This window comes from Zingiber officinale, chromosome 5B (assembly GCF_018446385.1).
Source record: "Zingiber officinale cultivar Zhangliang chromosome 5B, Zo_v1.1, whole genome shotgun sequence".
Classification (NCBI taxonomy): domain Eukaryota; kingdom Viridiplantae; phylum Streptophyta; class Magnoliopsida; order Zingiberales; family Zingiberaceae; genus Zingiber; species Zingiber officinale.
The window spans coordinates 130,049,921-130,074,500 of NC_055995.1; the positions used below are offsets into that span (position 1 = coordinate 130,049,921).

The 24,580-nt window shown below is 34.7% G+C and overlaps 1 protein-coding gene across 1 annotated transcript; it reads right to left on the bottom strand.

Moving 5' to 3' along the window:
- Positions 1-444: 444 nt before the first annotated feature.
- On the bottom strand, positions 445-21,214 carry LOC121986004 (ubiquitin-like-specific protease ESD4). The gene is made up of 9 exons (XM_042539759.1): positions 20,114-21,214; positions 15,129-15,205; positions 14,961-15,054; positions 14,730-14,828; positions 11,863-11,955; positions 11,665-11,784; positions 4,418-4,521; positions 1,119-1,191; positions 445-991 (listed from the first exon to the last, which is right to left on the bottom strand). Exons 1-9 carry the CDS (start codon positions 20,969-20,971, stop codon positions 929-931), a joined length of 1,581 nt encoding a protein of 526 aa, XP_042395693.1. The 5' UTR covers positions 20,972-21,214; the 3' UTR covers positions 445-928.
- Positions 21,215-24,580: the final 3,366 nt, after the last annotated feature.

The following is a 24,580-nucleotide window of genomic DNA, read 5'->3' on the forward strand; positions in this document are numbered from 1 at the left end:
GAAAAGTGTTTTAAAGTTATCTTTTTAGGATTTGCACCGTTTATAGTGTTAATGTCGCTGTTGGTTTTGCATGATTGTCTCACCTTTTAAGTTGTGTACTGTTCATAAGATTTAGCATTTACTTTTTAATTGGCATAAATTAGAAAGTGTTTAACGGTCCATTAATCCAGTATTTTTAAGTTAACTGTCTATAAAAAAAATTCATTTAATTTGTTAAGATTAGAACTTAAGTTTTATATATATGGAAACTGAGAAGATGCACCTCATCGAGGGCAAAGATTTAACGTTTATGTATGGTTGATATATTGTGTTTTGGTTCTTCCTAATTTATTTTGATAATCAATAAAAAATTTCTATAAAATCAAAATTAAATACACAATGTCAATTAAAAAAATAAAAAAAATAATCAAAATAATAATAATAATAATAATAGAAAGAGTTCCATTTAAGCCTTCAACACTTTTCCTCTAATTAGGTGTGACATACCACATTTTTAAAATAGAAGGAAAAAAAAAATCTAAGCTAGCAATATCATAATCATTACAAAACCAGTTGATGCGACGACTGTATACTCGTTGAGTCGCTTGACAAGACAACGTAGAGAAAGACAAATTCACACAAAAAGGCCTAGAACCAATATGGATTCACAGAAAAAGGCTCGTTAACTCTGCTGAGAGGATATTTGCAACATCTTATAATCGATATGTATATATATATATGTGGAGATGATTCAATGGGTGCATACTGTTTCATCTTTTCCCAATATCGGACACTCCTTGAGTACTGTTAGTTCATTTCTCAAAACAGAGTACTTTTCATTTGCCTCCACGGTTCACTAAATCTTCCCATTTTCACACTTGCTCTGAAGATGACTTCAGCTAAAACTCATGCCGAAACTTGCTTCTTATTCAGTATTATTTTCCCCCTTTCAATCAGCTTTTAATCTAAGAATCTCCTTGGCAGTCCTCTTCCTGAAGTATGGCATGTTTTCCTGAGAAAAGGGCATATATAATTATGAAATGTACCATCATCAGTACGAATAAAACCTAGACTAAGAATCTGACAGCTTCACCAGGTAGGGATAGGTGATGATCATATAACTCAGTTTAAGGAAGTACCTGCTGAAAAAAGAGGTTTAAACCACGGCTGTAGAAATCTGTATACTTGAGCATGAACATTCCACAATCCCACCTATTGATATAAACAATTAATTTCAAATTATTCAAGATAAAAAAAATAAAGATATATTAAGTTGAACTGCCATCAATTAAGTAGGGCCAACACAGAAGCATAACATCTCGGTTTGTACTAACTGCAGTAAACATACAAATGATTCAGTGTTAGAAATTAACAACTAATCAAACAGAAGAAAGTATCAGTCCTTCCTTTTTCTTTAGGTGAATAATGGTGCTTCAGAAGATGACTAGATCTACTATTAGGTGAAGATTTTCCTTTCTATGTAGATCAGATATAGAAAAATTATCAGTTAAGAAACGCCAATTAATCAAATTGAGTCCATAAAGATTATACAAAGAATCATAATACTTTCAGGTCAAGCTTGATGAGTATTACGCAGGCTACTTAAAAGATGGGTCAGAGTTAGATATGATATTTCCGTTATCAGGCTCCATCAACAATCCTCAACAAACAGGAAGGCAACATACTGTAAATCTATATTTTTAATAATATTTAAATTCATGGATTAAATCTCGAGCTGTTTTGCCCGATACGGACGAAATATCTCGTTCCACCCACGGACTAGCAAACTAGCAGTGGCATGCCACGACATGCCCGGCCTCGTAGATGCCTCCAGACACGTCATGCAGGCCGCGCATGCTCGCAGTCGTTGCAGAACAGCGAAATAGCAGAACAAGTGATTTCTTAGGCTTTAATAAATACCGAGAAGCAGGCGTCCAGAACAGTGACGTGCGAGAGTGGGCAGCGGGAGAAGACGCGACGGTAAGGGGGAAACGAACTTAGGGGTTTTAATCAAAACTTAAGTTAACATTTCTATTCAACTCCCAACTTAATTTAATTTAATTTAATAAATAAAAATTTATAAGTCCTAGACTTAATAATTTGAGTTAATAATTTTAATCAAATATTTAGCTATGATTGAGATAATTTAAATAGGCTTAATTAAAGTCTAATAAAATTATCTAATTAATTTATATATATATATATATATATATATATATATATAATATTTTTTATTTTAAAATATTTAAATTAAATATTTTATTTTTAATTAATATATATTTTATATTTCAAAAATATCAAAACTATAGGTACAATACTAAAACTATATAGTTCCAGTCCAAGAACAAAATCACGAGTTGTTGACACCAGAATTTTTTTTTTTAGTTGATATCAGATATCTAGCTTATGCTGAGTAATCCTGGGATGACCGACTTGGCCCACGGAAGTTTCCGCCGGCTACTTAAGTCAACCACCCACATATCTTCCAAACATAGAGCCCATCACAGTTCAAGATTTTAAATCATGTTTAAATCAATTACATCACTTTTAATTTAGTCTTCCATTTTTTTGGTCTTAGCACCGACACATAAATCTAATTAATTTCCCACTTAACCAACTAGGCACTAAACTTAAGGTTTTCATATTTTAAAATTCTCCTAAAATATTTTTTTAAAATATTATCACTATTTTTTTAGCCAAACTCAACTTTTTTGACCTTCAAAGTCTTCCATTTTTTATTTCACTATTTAAATTTTATGTTAACTCTCACAATTGAATAATTTCACTATTTACCTTATCATTAATTAAAAATTAAAAATTTAATGTTCTAATGTTTTATATATATTTTAGAAATTCCACACCACTCTCACAGCTATAAAATTTCAATCCTTTATCAATTTGTTTATGGACTTAACCTAGAAATTCTTAGAGAATGCCAACCATTTTCATTTATTTCAATTGAGGAACTCTATTATACAACCATAGAGACTAAATAGTGCCTTAAGTGTAAAAAAAAAATCAGAAGGTTGTGATGAGGAACCACTACCATGAGCACAATTTCACTAAAAAGAAGACACGCCTAAGTCAAACATAATAAAAGATTCAAACATGACAACAACTTTAGCACTTTGGAAGAGAAAAGCAAAAATCCCTACTTAAATTCGAATAACCTTTAGGATTGATTTATATAACTTAACACAAGTGCCTCACGATGGCTTATCACTAGAAGTGTCCTACGATAATTTAGTCCCTTTACAAAAACATGCACACCAACTATTTGGCACACCACTACAATCTGGAAAACAGAATATTTAATTTAGCCTCAAAATCCAATCCCACTACAAGCCAATTTGACAATTAACAATTAATTACAACTTCATTGATGTGTGTCCTATCCATGCTTTAAATTTTCGTTTCGTGCAGAGCAAAACGAACGAACATTCAGCGAATTGTCTCAAAAATTTCTTCTAAAACCCCTTTTGTCCATTTTTCAAAGACACACTTAAAGGAAATTGTCAACTTAATCAAACATTAGTTCAATTGTCCACAAAAAGATATTAGAGCCTCTATCTGACATGTTGCCTTTGTCATAGATTCTCCTGCCCATATTCTCGTCCTCAACATTATTCCCCACGTCATGATTAATAAGAGCTATACAAAGAATTCCTAATAGTGATCGATCATATCATTTTCTTATTAGAAGGAATGATCAACGAACAAGACAAAGCAGAAGTTATATTCATTGAAGGTTCAAGACTCAGATCAAGTACTCAATAGTAATAATACCCAAACTAAAGATATTACCAACTTGCCTACTACTTGCCAAGGTTTGAATTTTTAGTGGGATAGTGTGCTTAGGATCAACGACGAAGGTTTTAGTTTAGCAGTTTTGGAATAGAATATTTTGAATGCTACAAGTTTTTATTAAAGCAAGTCAAGAGAAAGTAGATAAATTTTTATTACTATTTTGGAGAATAAGCTATTTAGAGAATAGGTATTTACCACCGAATTTAAGTAGATTTAAATTTAGGAATCCGGCATTCTCAAATTCATTTTGGTTTAGACTAGATACCTTTAGAATAGACTTCAATCCCATACATTATTAAGTCACCTTTCAATTTAATAAAAGTAGGATTTTAATGAGCTGTTGAGTTGGTTCTCAGTGCCGCATCACCACAACTACGCATGACCAAAGTAGGAACATATAAGAGGCGACGTACATTTTAGAAGAAACAAAGAGCCATAAAAAAGTACCAAAAGGTGGGAAAATACAAACAGATCAACATGTACGCTTATTGCACCAATCACGGAGTTTTAATCTTCGTGATAACAAAAAACTAAATATTCAAGAGAAAAACAGTAGAGAATAAATGCAATAGAAGGCAAATATATGGAAATTCAATAGCACCAGCTAATAGCAGTGGTTAGAAACAAGTACCCATTCTTCTGCAAAGGTAGGTCATCAACTGCTTGTGCTATCCAAGATGAAGTGTCAATCTGATTCCCATTCTTATCCTTCACTTCATCCATCAAATATTTAGCCTGAAATTAAAACGATCTAATATCAGATATTTACTGGATGAACAGTCAGTTACAATAAGGTTTTAGTTTCAAGTTGGCATGTTAGAATCACATAGTCAATATATGAGATTAGAGAACCTATTGATTATTACAATTGAACATAATAAAAATGTAACTTGAGCTGAGAAAAAAAAACAATTTGCAAAATCAATCATACCACACAACACAAGTTTATTCTCTTAGTCATGCACAAACTCAAGGATTAGCATCATTCCATGCAAAGGCAACAATCTCTACCTGACCTGGAACAGTAAGATTTTGATACATACCATACTGACATGAATTTGGATGTGTCTTCCTCTTGTAGTGCTATATTATGTGGCTTGTCTATTTCTAATCCTAAAATATAAATCAAATTTTCAAGAAACAAGTTAAAAGGTATAACCAAATTCTAAATTAAAAGCAAAATGATCTCTCTATTAATATTTTTCTAGCGAGCCTTTACTAGTAGTACCACAATGAGCATATACATCCAACTTGAGCAAGATCATCCTAAAACAAATTGAATAATACTTGTTAACTTCAATGTAGATAAAATTAAGTAGAATTAATTAATCTTATAGGGGCATATACATATTTACCATTTTAAAATTATGAAATGGCAAAAAAATTAATATTACATATATATCTTTCCAAATCTATGAATTTTTCATAAATTCCATTATTTTAAAATAAACTCAATTTCCTGATGTTTGGTTAAGATTATATACTCAAAATGTTCTTATCATTATCTTGACAAATATTTAACTCCACCTTTGTTTCTTTCTTTATCTATTCAATTTGTATTCTATTTCCTTTTATTGGTCTTTCCTTGCATTCAAATACCATGCTAATATACTAAATATATAATAATAATAATAACAATATAATAATGGATAAGTAGCTAAATCCAAACACACTAGACATAATAGTGACTATTGTCAATTACAATCATTAAATTACTAGGTTAAGATAGATAAAGTCATATACATGTGAGATTTTGATATAGAACGATATATTTGTAAAATAAATAAAATGAAGTGGTAAAATGCAAAGCTTTGTCCACATTTATTATAATAGCTTATAAAGATATAGAATATTGATAACGAATAACATTAAGGGTAGCACGGTGCATGAAGCTCTTGCCAATGCAAGTCTCAGAAAGGGTCCACATTGGGTCTATTGTACGCAATCTTACCTTCCATTGCATTATAAGAGGTTATTTCTGTGACTCAAACTTTTATGACTTATAAGGTCAAACGACAACAACTTTACTATTATGCCAAAGTTCCTCTTTTATATAATGAACAACATAATTAATAATAAATAATAATGATTTATCTATATTGGCGATTAAAATATAATACAACAAAACAATAATATATTTTGATTAAATTTAATCAACACAATGTCATATATGAAGTTCCGTGACTAATAAATAGCTATGACATGATAAGGTTATATTTCTAATTTAAATAAAATATATATATATTATTATTACTAAAAGACATAAAATCATATTACCCCAACAACACCCATATTACTAATTTAAAATAGAAATTACAAGACATCAATATCATACCATCAACGATAATTTTATTCATATCCATCTGAATTCCAGCTGTCCTCTAATTGCACCCTATGCCTATACGCATTTAACTGATATTGAGATATAAAATTGCGCCTCTTTGTATTACAAGGCTTTCAATTAATAAAATACTAATTCTCTGAATAAGGTTTCTCTTTTATGTGAGATTAGGTATTCCCTTTATTTATCAATTTTGTTAGAATTCATCTGTGTGATTCAGGAGTTCAATTTTGGTACTTAATAACTGAATTCCTATTTGGTGTTCGATACTTCGACATCTACTATCACAACCTGCCATCTCACTTTAACTTCTGACCTGCACTGACTAACAAGAACTTAGATCTCTGCCTGCAGATCTAGTCTTCTCCCACACACTTCACGCACTACTACAACATGAAGAAACCCCATATCGAGCAGAAAGCTTCTGTCAAATCTCTCCATTTGGTCATCCTTGCATTCTTCATCAGCAAAAAAGAGGGATCTAACCCTTAGATCCAACAACAAGCTTCCCCTCACGCAATTAGGGCTTCAACTATGTTCTGCCATACACAGCAATTCTGCCACTTCCCATACAGGCCCACTCGACGCTAGCCAATAGTGGAAGACTAGTGCAGCCCCCAGCGGTTAAAAACCCCCTCGAGCATTGGATCTCTACTTTCCTAATTGTCTTCACCTGCTAATCTTGTAGGACTCACCAAGGTCAATGTGCCATTGGCATCAATTTCTCTCAACCCTAGTATAGCTATGACCAAGGTTTAAAATTTTGAACCGTGCCCAAGTTTCAATTTATGACTGGAGATACAGTTTAGTATTATATTGTGTCATGCTGATACAATTTTGGTACTTTTTAAAATATAAATATATTAATTAAAAATATTTTAATTAATATTTGATTATTATAAATACTTATTATTGAATTATCTTTGAGATGTTGAAAGTTGAGTTCAAATTTTGATATTATTTCGTACAATGTTTGATGATGCCCCACCAAGTAGACATGACAAAGTCAAGTAGATTTAAATTTAATTTAATTTAGATTTATTTTAATCAATTTAAAATTTAACTCGTAGCAATATATTTTATAAGATTAGAAATTATATTATATATATATTTTTTTATTTTTTTCTAACAATTGTTTCCTCCATCTTAAAGAGGTTTATTTTTTTTCTATTTATCTTGTGGATAAATAGAGAAAAAAGTAATCATCCTTTAAGAGAGATTTCTTCATTCACAGATAGTGGGGGAAAAAACATTATTCAAGAGCTAAAACAGATGATAAAGAAAACAAATAATAACAAAGGAGAAAAACAATTAATAGATATAAACAAACAAGAATAACAACCCAACCTTATCCCACTAGGTGGGTCGACTATAAGCAAAATTAAAAGAAAAAAAAAATAAGGAAAGGAATTTGAATTAATGGTTAGAAATAAAAAAATAATAACAAATAAATAAATATAAAAAAGATTTTAAAATAAAAAATAGAAATATAAAATAAAGAAATAACTTTATGAATAAAAAAAAATAGGTGGTCATGAGGTCGTGACTATCTCCACGGCCACACGGCTACCTCGTCAATGTCGCGAGATAGCATCTTTATCTGCAACACCATTTCAATGCCAATCTATGAGTGGAATGGAAAACTCCGCCCATGCCAACCGACATAGTATTTAAATCCATAGCTATAACCTAGTCTGCTCCTCCATCTCCAACTCCAAGAAGCTTTGTGTAAGCCAACAACAATCAAGGGGGTATCGCAACCCCATTTACCAACAACTTCACCGCCATTCATGCAATAGTCAAATTTAATCCCTTCAATCCTAATGCAGAGGCAACCTTTGACACCTCAAAGCTACTTACTTCAAATTCATTGTTTTCCTACTTAGTGGACACCACCACACGCGACATCCTCATTTCCACGGTATGATTAATAAACCTCCTCACACATGTGACTGACATATTGAATCCCAATTAGGGATCCAATTTAGTTAGATTAACATTTAAAAAAAAAAGGATTAGGTGATGGAAAAGAAAAATAAAAAGAGATTAAGCTAGGGGCAACAAGTAGCACTGACTATTTTGAAAAACAAAAGTGAGGAAAAAAGTTGTGGATTGGAGATTCAATACAAGTTTGGATTTGGAGCAAAGAATTGTAAAAATTGAAAGAAACTTAGCACACCAATTCATTGATTAAACTCAAACCTCATGATAATGTCAACATCAGATTTGGCTCACATCATCTAGGGTATAAACATATCTCCTCTTTTAAAAAAAATCCTTTTGTTTATTTAAGTTGGTTAATTTAAATTTATTAGGTTTAATTATTTATTCTTACAAGTTGTTGCAAGTAAAGCATTCATTATCTGTTAAAAGAATATCAATAAATAAATTTCTTAGTTTTTCATCATTAAAAAAGGAAAAAAGAAGACATAATCCTGTCATTATCATCCTTATAATAGCATCCTCTTTACTTCCATTTTAATTTGTTTATCATCTTTCCTATTTTCTTGCATTATATTTAATTTATCGCATTGCTTGATTTTATAATCCTCACTACTAGTTAATACTTAGATTGATATGATAAGAGGAACCACCTCATCCACCTATATAATCTTGAGAGATGAGACAAGTCTCCCCTCGGGCCGGTCTAGTGACTAGCGCATGAGGTGTTGCCACCATAAGGTCTGAGGTTCAAATCTCGGCAAAGCCGAGGTAAATGCCTCCTTTATGTGCTAGCCACTATTCCAAAGGTTAATAGTCACCCGTGATTTACCTCCTCCGTGTTAACCTGGGACGAGTTGACGGGAGCGCTGGGGGCGAGTGTATTCGCTTTTTGCCACCTTGAGAGATGAGACAAGCTCACCCCCAAGGCGTAGCGTAGACGATGGGCGCGCATGACATCTCTAGCGTAAATGGCTCAACCATGCATCTATGGTCTGTGTATCTGCATTTAGTTCCCTCTATGGGGCCGACACTAGGGAGGCCGCTAAAATAGTGGATCTACTTTTTTTTTTAGAGAGAGATGAGACAATCTGTCCCCTCAGGGCGATGTGGTGGTTAAGGCATGGGGTTTTGCCACATTAGGTAATGAAGTCGAAACTCGACGTGTCCGAGTATGTCTTCTCCTATGCCTTGGCCACTGCACTACTGGCTAATAGTCACCCGTGATTTACCTCCTTCGTGTTAGCCTAGGGATAAGTTGACAGAGGTGCTGGGGCGAGTGAATCGCCTTTTGCCACATTAAGAGATGAGACAAGTCCCCATAGACTTAGTTGAGATGGTAAGTGGATGGTAGATTTGCCCAATGAGTGAAAGGTCAAATCCCAGGACTCGCACGGTGTAAATCCCTGCACCAGGCATAACTCACCTTCTCATCCATCTTACCTCTCAGTCACTGTGGTTTCCCTCCCTTGTGATAGTCCTAGGGCAGGCTGACGAGGGCGCTGGGGACTAGCGTAATCGCCTTTTACCCAATTGAGAGATGAGACAAAGCTAACTAATGGAGGACAAGATTAAATTTATAACTAGAACTAACCATCCAAATAATTATTTGAACCCATAATTTCATAAATAGTATGCCCACTTATAGTAATCACATTGTCCTATACCAAGAGAAAGTGCAAGTCGCTTTCCTAAGAATAATGATCTAACCTTGGTATGAATATGTTAAAATCAGACATCTTTAGTTTTAATAAACAATCGGATCCTAATATGACTTCAACTGAACGAACATGATTTACCAACAATAAATTCATAAGAGCTGCTGGAGAATTTTGGTAGTGTTCATAACCACTATTATATAGGCATATATCTATCACATATTGGCATGAAATAAAAAAAATAAAAAATAAAAAGTTATGTTATATTTTAAGAGATGATCACCTAATAACTTTGTGAACCCAAAACAATTTCCTTAAGGCTACGTTTGGTTGGGTGTAATGTAATTGAGCTTGTAATGTAATCAAATTTGTAATGTAATGTAATGTAACCCTGATTACATTACTACGTTTGGTAATGTAATGTATGTAATCTTTGATTACAAGGGTGATTACATTCTTTTGTTTGGTGTCCATTATTTTTTATAAGGAATGTAATTCGTATTATTATAAAATGACAAAAATATCCTACGACCTCTACCGATGGGCGCTAAATCTCTGTCGGAGTTTGCGTTCGCCGTTGTCGCCGGCCGTTGCTGCAGCCGGGCGACGATGGGCGGCGACAAATTAGGGGTATATTTAACATTTAAATTTTTGTTAAACGATGACCTAGTAATGTAATCGGATTACAATGTGTTTGTTTTGTAATCCAGATTACAAAACTTCATTACATTTTGTAATCCAGATTACATTACATTACAAGTTAAAAATGAAACCAAACAAATTAATCAGCCTTGTAATGTAATCTAGCAGATTACCCCCTACCAAACGCAGCCTAAGTGAATAAAATCCTAAGAAAATATCTAAAGTTAAATTAAAAAAAAAATAGTCGATAACTTACCCATAAAAGTTCCTTCCCCTGACATATTTAGGAAATTGCTTTGAAATACTTTAGGAGAGTCCTCAATGATACCTCAAATAAGCCCCTTAGTTATATAATCTTAGAAAAATCTCACTCTATTGACTAGACCCTTTTCAAGGATAATCGATTTGATATCAATCATATCTAATTTATTTGGTCATATTATGAGAAAGGATAATTATAAAGCTTGTTTATTTGACTTGCCAATTTATTTCAATTTTCAAATTGGAGGAGATGCTAATTGTCTTAGAGAATTTTGAGCCTTCATCCTTTTGTGTTGATTTTATCATAGGTTTGTTTATGCAAAACTTATCCTCGACATGTTTAATTTCACAGTTACACAAGCATAAACATCATCTACACCTATAACAAACTAATATGTTTTCTTTGTTGGGAGCAAGAAATTTAAAAAGGCAGAACAATGAAGACAGGCCAAAAGAAAAGATAGATGCACCAATTTCTAACCCATCGGAAGGGAGTCAAAAGAACAAAATTACCATATTTAAAGACTCCAATTTGTGTTACTCCTATTCATTATTCATTGAAAATGATAATCTAACTAAAGATTCTCATAGCTCGCCTAGAAGGATAATCTAACAAAATCAATAATTTTGAATTTGTAATTGATCTTAGTAATTCTTTAAGTATTAATTGTCTTCTACTTAGGTAACAGTTTAATAGGTACCTTTTTTGATTTGACAAGAGCTTATCGGGATTATTGTGTTTCTAATTAATGGTGTCCTTTTCCTAATTTAGTTGCTATTGAGTGTATAACTCGACCTATCTTATTGTATTAGGAAGATTAATCAAATTATTTTTCAATTATGTGATGATTTATCCCTTTGCTTTATCAATTTCATTGTGTTTCTGTGTGATTCAAGGAATCAGTTTTAGTGATGCATTACAGAAATAACTAGTCATTTGCAAAAGAACTCAAAAGCTAATAAGTCCATAAGAAGTATCACATCTCCAAAATAGGTTTCTATCCTATTGGCTTTGAATGTGTACTTAAAACATACCAGTACTCTCAACACTGTCATATCCATTCCACCAAGTGAATCAAGATATTGGAGCTTCTTCTCTTTTACATGGATTACGGCCAAACACCAATGTATTTCTTTGTGTATTGGAACAAATATCTGCATTTAAATAATAAATAGGTTGATGCAAGGATAGAAAACTAATGCAAGCACATTGAAATGAATGGAAAATTTTACTCTGTCACATTCAATAAGGCTATATCCAAGCTTTCTTTGAGTTGTCCACCTCCTTACAGCCTTGTAGTCATATCCATTTCTTCCGCTTACCAACTAAACAAAAAAAAAAGAAGAAAGTGAATTACAACTTAAGTAGGATGCTCAATTTTGTTTAATAAACAAAGGTGAAAAAACTAGCAGATAAGGGAGCAACAAAACAATAAATAAAAAATATAAATAAAACCAAAAAAAAGATGGTTCTAAGTAGAACACCACATAATTGACAGTTTTCCTCCAAAGAAGAGAAACATAGATGAACTTTTAAGCATTTATGAGGTATAAATCAATTGGAGTCAACCCTACCAATCAAGGAAATAATAATCATAGCAAAATTCATCACATGATCATATATAAATCTGAATAAGTATTAGTTGCAGTGATTACCAAAGATCTGCTTAATTGAAACCACATATTAGACTTGTATTTTCAGAACTGATAAAAGAAAAGTTATTTAAAATTGTGAAAATGATGCAATAAAATATATTATCCAAATAAACAGATTCAGAACTATAAAAATATTATTTTTATTCATTCTAACTTTCCCTGTTTAAGTTACACTCTGTTTAAGTAGCAAACAGACCAACTACTCCGAAAGAGGCTCTATATCCTTGTTCGAGGCATTCAATCAATAATACAAATTCCATGTGACCAGGTTCAGCTCAACAATACAAGAATTACTCCATCCCTAGCTGACAGCCAAGCTAGCTCCACAAGAGGTAGGGTATCCACCCAGATAGCTTACCTGAATCAACCACCACCAAATCCACCCTTTTCATTGTTATTGATGATCCCACTACACAAGAAGCATCAATCAACTATGAAACCACCTCCTATTGTTGCCCTCTCCATTGAACTAATTGCAGCACCATCAGGTCATATATACCCCTACTACTACCCCAAACAAGGCCCCCATCATTGCTTTTCTAAAAACCCATGACCAAGAAAAGTCTTGCCCGCCACCTCCCACATAAAGACTTTGCCCACCATTCAGTCGCATTGCATGCCAGATCTGAGTTTGCTGGGATTTTCCATCACAATCACCACACCAGTGTTCAAGCTTCTTCAAGCATAATGTCACCAATTTCTTTAAGGAAGACAAGCCTCCTACTAGGGTGCTACCATCACTATCAGTGTCATCAATTAAGAATGGCTCCTTCAGCAACCAAATCCACTAGAAAAGAGTGAGATTTACATCCTAGTCCATTAAACAGATGATTCCCTTCACGGACATGAGACTACGTACAAGGGCAAGCCCTTCAGAGTCTTAAAAAATATATGTTAAGAGCAAATGTAACAATATGTATAAAAATTTAATCAAGATTGCAAAAGAGAAAACTTACCTTCAGCAAACAAACTAAATTGAATTGATAGAGATTTGAATGAGTAGCATCTTAGACAGTAGACTCTTGTTTGATTTTATTGTTAGTTTTTTTATTATGCAATTGCATTAATTTTTGCCACCAAGAAAATTCCATCTTATATTAATTTCTCACAAACAAAACTCCATCTCACTTTATCCAAGAATTCCACCACTTTAGTCCCAAGAAATCTACATCAACAGATAGCTGGAGGAAACAATACTACCATTCTAAGAGATGAAGATGCTTGGTAGAGAATCTCAAATCAAATACTACAATATGAACAGAAGAGCTTACAAATAGAAAATTTTAATGTCTAACAATCTTTTGAAAAGCTATTAATTGATTCAACTGAGTAGAGAGTCTAACACTATGGCATTAATAAATAACATCTTATACATGCACTTGAATCCACAGTGCTATTAATCCAAGTTTATTGAAGATTTAAGTCAATGTCCTAAAGATCACAATAAATGTATGAGACAGTGTTGTAGGCACCAGAACAAACCTAGGAATCAATTAAGGGAGATCATAAAACACATTAGTCAAAGATACATGTACTTGTTTGTTAAATCCAAAAAATTTCAACGAAGGATCAGATGACATAGAAGAGTATTTTGCTCACTGTGACATGAATAGCCATCAACAAGAGCAGATTGTTAAAAAGAAGATTGTTAGGACCGCTAAAATATATAGTAAAGTGTTCAAATCAACTTAGTGACTATAAGAAACACTTATTGCACAATGGATAAGATGAGACTGAAGGAAAAATATATTCCAGCATACTTTAAGTCATAGAATACCCAAGTACATGTGTTTTGACATTAGAAATGACATAGATTCACTCCCATAGATTCATTAATGGACAGAAATTCTAGAGAGTATTCAGGGTAACTGGATAATCACAACAACAAAAATTATACCCACATGCCAGAAATATATCATTTATTCTTATTAACACCAAAAACAAATTTCCTTTGTACAAGTGAAGTCATCTTTTATCCAAGCTAGGTTTTTATCATTATCTTTAGTCTTCTTTTGCATAGATATGCATAGTCTTTTTATCCACAGAATCCATTAGCATGATAACAAATTGTTAGTGCAATTATGTGTATTTATTTTCATTTTTCTAAATTTATTAGCATGCTTAGAATGTTATTCATAAATTTATCTTTCTCTTGTGATCCTAGAAATTTTCTCAATTTTTTAAGCCAACTAAATCAACCAATGTCAACATTTAACAAAGATACCAATCTTGTAGCACTTAGATTTGAGGATAATTTTGTAAAAGATAATTTAGTTCATTTCTGATTTTGATTAATTCAATATTTACATACTTAAATCCAAACAAAAAATTAATAATAAGATTGTTAAGAATTCTTGTGTTATAAGTATTACTATTAGATCATGCTGGAAGCCATACTGAAACAAACAACACTTATGGTAATAAAACAGCTGAGGAATGACTACCTTTTTATAGAAAAAAGTGTTGAAGAAATGGCATTTCAGAAATTTCTTAGGTTCTCTTTTCTCTCTCTCCTTCAATAATTCAAGGTAGAGATTTATGACCTACACAGAAAAAAAAGAGAGATAATGTTCATGGATAAGTAAATGAAAAATTGTTAAGAAAACAATCTCATCAACAACTGCAGAACATCAAGTATCCAATCCGAATAGAATACAATGCTATATAAGAATTACCTCATCATTTAACCAATCATTCCAGCTTAAACAATGCAAAACCTTTTTGGTTATCTCAATGTTAGAGGGCTCATGTACAACTAGGATTTCACAACTGACAGAGACAAAAGAACCTCATTTAGAAAGAAGAAAGTAATCAGCTGTACGAAATATGAACATATGTTTTACCTGTTTTTATCATTCAATGCATGGTCAACTTCCTCCTCTTCTTCATTCGTGAGTGGGGAAAAAACTTCTTTTAAATCCTATATTTATTGAAACAAAAACAGAAATGATCCAGATGCATAAAGCAAAAAAATACTAATTATTTGTGCATATTATTCTAGAACTCATGAACCTAAAAAAAGGCATCACATGTCAATTGATCAGAAAAATAGACAATAAAAAAATTGTTAGAAGAATGCCTAGCTAAAAGAACTTGTGGAGAGCTTTGGCTTTATTAATTAACATATTGCAAGTGGAGTATATTTTCTGTTTTGATATTTTTAGGGGATGATTTCTTTTCTATATTACACTGCTACATTTTAGATGGAGATCTAATTTGACATTTTGCAAACAATAAGGAATAGCCTTGTTGATGACAAAATTTGATAAAATTGGTATAGACATGTTCAAAGACAATTCTTAGGTTCCAGTTTTAGACAGACATAACTAGAGATGGAGTGAAAAGGGAGAGAAACGGAAATTGCACTGCACATAATTTTTAAAAAAAACACCACAATGAACTAACCATATTATTGAAGTAATGTTGTGAGATTAAGATTGAAATCATGAATGATTTTTGGTGAATTATTGTTTAAAACATAAATCATGGAGTTCGGCTAAAAGAAATATAAAAATGTTAAATCTTCTTGCCTTAACAATACAATGAAATATCCTCTCAAACAGAGCAATATTACTCATGGAACACATTGGCATTGACTCATTGCAAAAACAACATGTTCGATTATCTTACATTGTTTAAAAGTAAAATTTCTTGTCTTTAATTTCATTAATAGAAGTAAAACGTGCATCAAGGCAGTTCAACATTAATTCTTCCCTCTAATCATCACTCCACTCTCACTGTTAACTCTTTGAGTTTCAATGGCATAAAAGGAGTTAAAGAGAGTAAGGCATAGTCAATTACAATGATACATGAAAAATAGAGTTAAAGAGAGTCAGACTGCCCCATGCAGTTCGCAAGTCAAGTTGGGAACATCACAATTCTAAAACATGCCCAGCCCAGCACAGAATCAAATTCACACTGCCTACTGCCGAGCATGGTTTGCCTCAAATGCTATCTGATTAATATGTTTTCCATATTATTTAATAAAAATATCATAATTAAATATCATTGCTAAATATTTTCAATAATATAATCAAATATTTAATTAAAAAAATAATATCAATTAATTATATCTTACATGCAGGATTATTGCAATGCAATGTAGTGGAGCCCAACATCAAATTGGTGATGGACAAAGATACAGTCCATTTGAGTGTGTATTTCAAATGTCTATTTCAAACTAAAAACTGTCTAGTTTGGTTGGATCCAATTGATTGGGTTTCTAATTTTTTATGCTTACCTCTATTCACCACAAGACAAAATTTGTCTTCTTCTATGCCTTCCATCAACTTTGAGCATGTGGTGTTACACGCACACTATCTTGCATGCAGAATCGATGTGATGCAATGTGGTGGATCTAAGTAGCTCGGTGCACGAAGCTCCCGCCATGTGGTGGATCTAAGCATGGATTGCAAAATCGCGATCCAGATTGTAGGGGCGAAAGGGATGTGCGAGCGCGCGGGTGAGGTCGCGAGGGGAGTAGTGGTCGTGAGGGGAGTAGCAGCAGCAAGCACCTTGCATGGGTGAGGGGAGAGGAGAGCAGCAGCACAGTGATGAGTGAACTTTAGGTTTTTAGGTGGTTAATTGAAATTTTAGTTAATTGATTCAATCAACCCCTCACTTAAATAAGATAGTTTAAATAGACGGTCCCAAACACTAATCGAATTATTCTATTAAAATATATATAAATTTATTTTAATTTTTAAAAATTATAAATAAATTTTATTTATTTATTTATTATATATATTTTCAACTTATTATTTCCATTAATATTATTATAAATTTGATTTAATTTATTTTAAAGGAAATTTTAATCAAATATCAAATTGATTTAGTCTTCGTTGATCAATTTGACCATCCCATCAAATACTATATTAAATTTTAAGGGTTTTTGATAGAATCGTATGATTCTACGATCCAATCCCACCAATCCGATTCTGGTCCTAAATCGATCCTACGTAGGATCACGATCCCACAAACTATGTACCTGAGTGATAGTTTGTCAAAGGACGAAAATGACATCCATTTGGGACCTTTGGAATCCACATGGCACAAAGAGGTATGGCTCTCATGCTCATTAGGTTGCATGCTTACCCTCAATTGAACTAGCCACTCGCGTAGAAGTGTGTCAAAAGAAGGTGGATCACCAACTCTTCCCCTCTCGTATCTGACAAAATGTGAATCCAAATGTCTAACACAATTGTTTAAAAAAAGTTTACTATGTGACCAATAGGAAAGTTAAGTGGGTTGATGTATGAGTGTCACACATGCACAAAAAAGATAGATGAAGAAATCCAAGTATCAAAGCCATCTATTTCATTTGTGTAACAAAAGAAACCTCCTCTCTTTCTTCTTTTATAGATGGCTCGGGTATCAGTTACATATATTTGATTTCATTTAATGATTTGGCTATGTTAAAATTGATTTTATATGATGTTATACTTGCTAAGTTAAAATTGATTTTATATGATGTTATACTTTTCCGCATCAAATTAAATCATCATAAATCTTTTAAATGTTGAGTATATATATGATGTAGATCATTTTTGCATCTTGATCATGATCAATCACATAAGAAGAATTCCGACTCATGATTATATAGCTCAATGATGAAATGAGTTAAGTTGATCCCAAATAGTTGAGAATTGTTGTAAAGGCAAATCAAGCTAAACATTCAAGCCCATTATATATATATATATATATATATAAGAAAAAACAACCTAGTGCACAAAGCTCCCGCCAATGCAGGGTGTCTATTATATGCAATCTACTCTCATTTGCAAGAGGTTATTTCCGAGATTCGAACATGTAACCTACAGCTAACACGGCAACAATTTTGCCGTTACGCCAAGGCTCCCCTTCCAAGCCCACTATATATAGTTGAAATAAATAACCTTTATCATCATTCATAACAAAGTACTTTACAAGAAAGAGTTCTTGCAAAATTCTAAGTATTTATAATGTTATTTGACTAATCTAGATCTGGTGTTGTGGATATTAGAGGTTGTGTTTTTTAGTGTCATAAAATGAGTGGAAATTTACTATCAAAGTTTTGTTAGGTCAAATATTAGGTAAATCTTCAGCACCTAAAAGGAATAGCACCACCTAAAAGCAATTTGGTTTTTTCTCAACAAAATATGTAGCCTGTGGTAAGAAAGTTGTTTTTTATGAAATGCATGGCTTATAGTATCCTTAACAACTCTAAGGCTCTGTTTACTCCGAAAGATGGTAAAGGGAAAGAAAGAAATTGATGGTGGAAAAAAATCCATACGAGATGGTAAAAGATAGGAAAGAAAAAAGAAAAGAATCCGAGGGGGAGAGAAAGGAAAAAACTCTCCAAAGGAAGGGAAAGAGATGGAGAGAAAGGAAAAAACTCTCCAAAGGAAGGGAAAGAGATGGAAAAGAATATAAAAAGAAAAAAAATAAAAGAGAATCACGAGGCATCATCCTCAACTTGCTCGCTGTCGTCTTCTCCCTCACCATCGCCAATCCCTCTAGCTTCCATCTCTGCGTCCTCCACTCCACCACCGGCAAGGTCGGCCAACCATAACGCTTCCATCCCCTTTGACGGCAATGTCGCCCTCTCCAGCCACGGCCTCTTCGTCACTCTCCCCGACAACACTGTCGTATGGACCACCTGAGCCCTCTCCTTCTCCGTGCACGCCCTCTGCCTCCTTGATTCCGATAACCTCCTCCTCCTCGACACCGCAAATGCCACCCTCTGACAATCATACGATCACCCGACCGACACAATCCTCTCCGACCAAATCCTCCACGTGGGTTCACAACTCACTTTGTCGTCACCTCCATCGATGCCGTAATGACCTAGAAAGGCAGCCAGCGATACTAGAGCCCCTCCACCGATGCCCGGACCTTCAACGAGTCCAACATAGAGGTCTCCTCCATGGCCACCAATGTGACTAGCCTCTACTTGTTCTCCCCAGGAAGAGAGGTCGTCTTCAAGATCTTCTTGCCGAGATCGGACTTCCAAATCTTGAAATTGAACCACACCGGCGGTTTCCAAGTCACTAGCTACACCTCCCCCAATTCGTCAATGATATTGGGAAATGAATTCAAGGAGCCAAGAAGCGATTGCGACCTTCCCTGATCCTGCCCTTCTCTTCCCCATCTCGGTTCTCGTCGTATACTCCCGACGTTGCGAAGGAAGAGAACATCGCCCGGGGCCGCCCATAACGATCGTGTGAGGTCAGTCACGACTACGAGAAATAGTTGTGCACGTTGAAGATGAAGGAGGGAATTGTTTTCTGCCCGATTTGGATGGATGCAAAAATGATGAAAAATGTTCCGTCGATGGATTTATAAATCTGTCTGTTAATTAGGTAAATAAAAGAAAGAAAAATAATTATTCTATTTTTTTGAAGTAAATAAGAGAAAGGAATATAATCCATCCTTTTGTACAAAGTAAGCAGAGGAAAGTGTTCCACTGTGGAAACTTTTCCATAGTTTTTACTTCCTCTCAAGTAAAAACAGCCTAAATGAAGAGATATTGTAGTCCATGAAGACATATCAATATAGATAAAGAATTAGAGTGGCTAGTATATACCGCCTGGTGGCTGATGGACGCTAGCATTGGAACTCTCAGCATCATGTTAAATTCAAGACAATTTTTTTTTAAAGTATACCTTTGGTGTTTATTTTTCCATGAGAAATCCTGGTCCATTCAAGAGTTCATGATATAATAGTGACAGAAAAAGATTAATAAAATAGACTCATCTACTTATCCTCTAAAAGTAATTGCCTTGTAAGTCCATGCAAAAGAGAGCTCAATAAGTACTAAATAAGTAGATTAAAGATTTATAAATCATACCTCTTCGAATTGCTTCTCTTCCTCATGGTGTATCAAGCGGAAGGAAGATATCCTCTTCTCAGCCAACTCCACCTCAAGGTCCAAGTTCCTCAGCTTTGTATCATGTTTTCTAGCAGACTCTACGTACAGCTCTTTATACAAAGGACTTCTCTTGACTGATGTTTTATCCTCTCTTGCTGGAGAGGATTTGCGAAGAAGTTTTCTGGCATCCTCTACCTTGCGATTTACTAAATGTAGGTTGGGCGTCTCCTCAGATTTCTGTGTCACAATTCTCAGGTCTGACAAACCAGATTTTGAGAAAGGAAATACTGCATTGTTGTGACTCGTCTCTGGAACCAAGTTACCATCTTTCACGTCGTTAACCAACTGAACATACTGATCCAACCCTAACCCTTCATGGCTCCCATCGTTACCATCCGAACCCCGATTCATACTGGACGGAGAAGACGCCTGGTCCCTCTTTCCCATCCTCCATGGTGTAAAGACGGCAGCTTTCTTCACTCGGAGGAACTGCGACACGAGATTACCCATCTCTACGTCTTTTGGCTTAAGAGGCGACGGCAGAAGGCGGGATCCGTTGGCCGACCCAAGGCCAAAGGCTCTGAGGATGCGCTGGGGGCCGTGGACGGGGCGCGGAAGAGGAGAAGGAGGAGGGAAGCTTCGCGCCGCGGGGGTCGGGGTAAGCGCTACCTGCGTCAAAGGCGTGATAGCGCAGAGAGAGACCGGTGGGGAGATGCGCTTGATCTTTTTGGAGGGAGGGGATGGCTCGGAAGCGAGATCAAAGACGGGGTGGGCGAAGGAAGACAGTCGGAGGTCAACAGCGAGGCGCCGCTTGCGATTCTCCGTTAGGGCTCCCATAGCAGTGAGATGGCGACCAGAGCACGAGGAAGAATCACAGTCGAGACCAATTCCATGGACGGGCCCTGCTACTCCATCGATCAAAAATAGAGAAGCGAGAAGAGGAGCGAAGAGCGCGAAACGGAAGGGAAAAAAAAAAAACCCTAGAAATTTGCTTCGAGGGAAGAACGGGAGGCGAGATGCTTCCTGAGGGTCCCTTGTTAAGTTTCCGTCGACTTTGTTTTCATTGAAAATATGGATAGCAAGAAATAAGGCGAAGAGAAGCGGAAAAACCAAATTAAAATAAGAAAAAATAAGGAAAGAATCTTAATTAAATATATACCAAATTAAAATAAGAAAAAAATAAGGAAAGAATATTAATTTTATATATATAATATATAAAATAAGGATAGTCATTAAAATGATGGACTCATAAAAAAATATAAAATAGCGTGATACGAATTTATATGTTTATTTTGAGCATTTCATTAAGATTTTTTTCTATAGATATTATTATTATTATTATTAAAATAATTAATTATATTTGTAAGGATGAGAGGAGACAGGAGAGGAGGTAAAAAAGGTAGAAAAAAAGCTATGATCCTTTATCTCAATTTTATTAAAAAACAGAAAAGAAGGACTTACGAAAACTATTAACTCATGTGTTCGAATTTAACCAAAGTAAAAGGTTTTAAGCTCTTGATAGTTTACTATTTTTTAGTCTCTTATTTTCATCTTAGACGATGTGAGAATTATTTGTTGAATCTTGAATTATAGAGGTTTACATTGCTATCTTTTAAAGGGGTTGCTAATGACTACAGTTGTCAGACAAGATCGATTCATGATGAGACAATGAATTGGGTCAGCCCATCAACCTAATAGATTGGAAAAAATTTTATGGTAAAAGGTGAATTCGTTTGTCCTTAACACCCCTGTCAATTCATCCCAGGATTAACACGGAGAAGATAAATTACGAGCGACTATTAACCTTTGGAATAATGATTAACACATAACAAATTAAAAAATTCCTAATCCAACACAAGATAGATCATGGATTAAGTGAGAACTTATGAGTCCATCAACAACAATAACATCAATCAAGCACTAACCTATTAAGTCTTAGGGGGTGTTTGGTTGATGGATTTATGAATGAGGGAATGGAATGATAGTAAAAGATAGTAATTGGTTTGTGAATTTGAGAATGATAATTTGGGAATGATTTCTAGATTTTTGGGAATCAACAAAACTATATAATTAGGTGGGTTTCATTTCCATTCTCATTTTCATCCACCTTACTATCAAATTTATACTCATAATCATTCCCATCATTTAACTAAATGTCACCTTAGATACTTTTGGGAGCTAGAAATCTCTCTTAAGAATATAAGACAAAAACAATATACAAATAACATCAAAATGAAATGAATAATTATATTGTGATGACTTTCAGTTGTTTTGGATTTGTCTTCGGGAATGTAGCACTTTCACTTAAACCCCTCAAGATTCAGCATTGAAAATCCTTCATGAAATCCTCCTTTATAAGCTTTAGGCCGGGCTAAAAATCACTTAATAGTCAACTATTAATTCTCATCAGTCGATTGCTTTAATCAGAATCTTGTCAACTGCTCTATACGGCTCTGTAGGAACTTCACCATTGTTAAATCTAGTCCACCATAATCTATTTGAATTTTCTATCTCATGTAGATTCGGTGTTTTGTCAAAAGTCGCTTCATACTCTAACCAAAATGTGAAGGAGTATTTTGGAGGTGCTATACATTTTCAAATTGCCTTATAAAAGTAGTTGCATTAGGCATCACATTTTGCAGGAATGCATAAGCTTGCTCGACACAAAAAACCACATTTTGTACGCGATAGTTCAACATCTCAATTGCTATAATGGCATTGCCCAACCTCTCAATTTAATTCATCTATAATGTTAATTGATATGGCGAGTAAGATGGGACCATCGAAGTTATTCGACGTCAAGAAAATCGACTGATGTAGCGATCAAAGTTAATAAAGGGTCAATTCTCGGATCATATTAATGCCTTACTAAAATAAGTCCAGAGTCACCGTCGAGTGCTTTGGCCGATCGGATTAAAAGTCTGATTGGGCATGCTAGGCACATTGCTCGGTTGGACTGAATTTTATATGCAAATATAGCGACCGAGTGCAAAATAAACCCTTGACATAAAGTCCGACCGGACATATTGCCTGAGCGGATTCTGAATCTCCAACATAAACCCAGTCGACTCAAGGCCGGTCAGACCTTAGGAGTTCAACTCCCCACTTCTCCAAACACAAGGCTCTCAGTTTGCATCCGTCAGGCCCAGTGCTAGTCGGACTTACTAAGCTCAACTCCCGCTCATAGGCATGACCCTCAGCTTGCATCCGCCCGACCCCAATGTTGATCGGACATCTGGGGCCCAGTTCCCCACATGAGCATGACTCATAATCTACAGTCGGGCGACCCAGAGCCTGTAGGACTTTCTCTAGGAGACAACATTGTAAGGGAATCGTAACAACCTATTAGGGAATATGTCATTATTTTGACATATGCATATAATAGAGTCTTCCTCCACCTATAGGAAGGTTGTCGTACATACTACACCACCCGACATACTTCAACATCAGGCATTCTCTATCGCCTCATTAATGTGGAGAGTATGAGAGACGGATAGACGGTATAAACAAGGATCCTCTCCGTTGACCAGGTACACGCAAGAATGCATATGTATTCGCACATTCATACATTTACGCTATTGTTCTATTGCTCATTTGTCTTCTCCATTTAGCTTGACTACTGTTCTTATTTGAGTATCAGAGTGTCTGCGTCAGGGAACCTCTCCCTGGTTCTTGCACTAACACTCTTGTTGGCTCTGTCTGTGATTTGTACAGGTCCGTAGCTCTTAGCTCCAGGATCACTTAGAGTTATCTTCTCCTAGCTCAAAGTCTTCTTCCAATCAACATACAAGCCGTCTCGACGCTTCCCCTAGCTAGTGCACCATCTCCCCCCACTTTCAGACAGGATCAAATTTGGTGTTGTCTGTGGGAACTTCGCCTGAATCTGAAAGATGAAGATGGAAGAGGTTGGATGACTCACCACTATTGCCTTGTCACAAAGAAGACTTGGAGCTGCTAATAGCTGCTCGAGCGCAGAAGTTAGTGTAGAAACAACAGGAAGTACTCGAATGTCCTTTACATAACAACTCTGCTATGTTAATGATGGGCCCTCACATTGAACAAGGGACCCGAGTGGAAGGTCCAATGGGGTTCCAACCAATTCTTCCTCCTTCGACAGGCTTTGTGCAAGTGCCTACGCAATCAAGCAACTCACCGCAGGTACCACTTGTGACCCTTGGTGGCCGGTTAAAAGGGGGGCGAATAGCCCCTGCACAAATTAAACAAATGAACCTTTCTCGACTTATAACTTAATTTAAATAACATTTGCATAAGAATAATAAAAGAGACTAAAAGGAAAGAAGAATAGCAGATTTACTTGGTTACAACCAGGAAGGTTGTTAATCCAAGCCAGATGAAGTTGCACTAATTTCTCCTTCAGGTAGAGAAACCTCTTTACAGCAATGAATGCATAGAAACAGAAGCTAAACAGAAAACTAAACGAGTACA

Excerpts from the sequence above, each read along its gene's own strand:
- LOC121986004 (XM_042539759.1), bottom strand. The coding sequence starts at position 20,971 with ATGGGAGCCCTAACGGAGAATCGCAAGCGGCGCCTCGCTGTTGACCTC. Across the intron at positions 4,522-11,664 it reads TGACAGTGTTGAGAGTACTG|GCTAAATATTTGATGGATGA; the intron begins GTATGTTTTAAG and ends TTTTAATTTCAG. Across the intron at positions 992-1,118 it reads TAAACCTCTTTTTTCAGCAG|GAAAACATGCCATACTTCAG; the intron begins GTACTTCCTTAA and ends CCCTTTTCTCAG.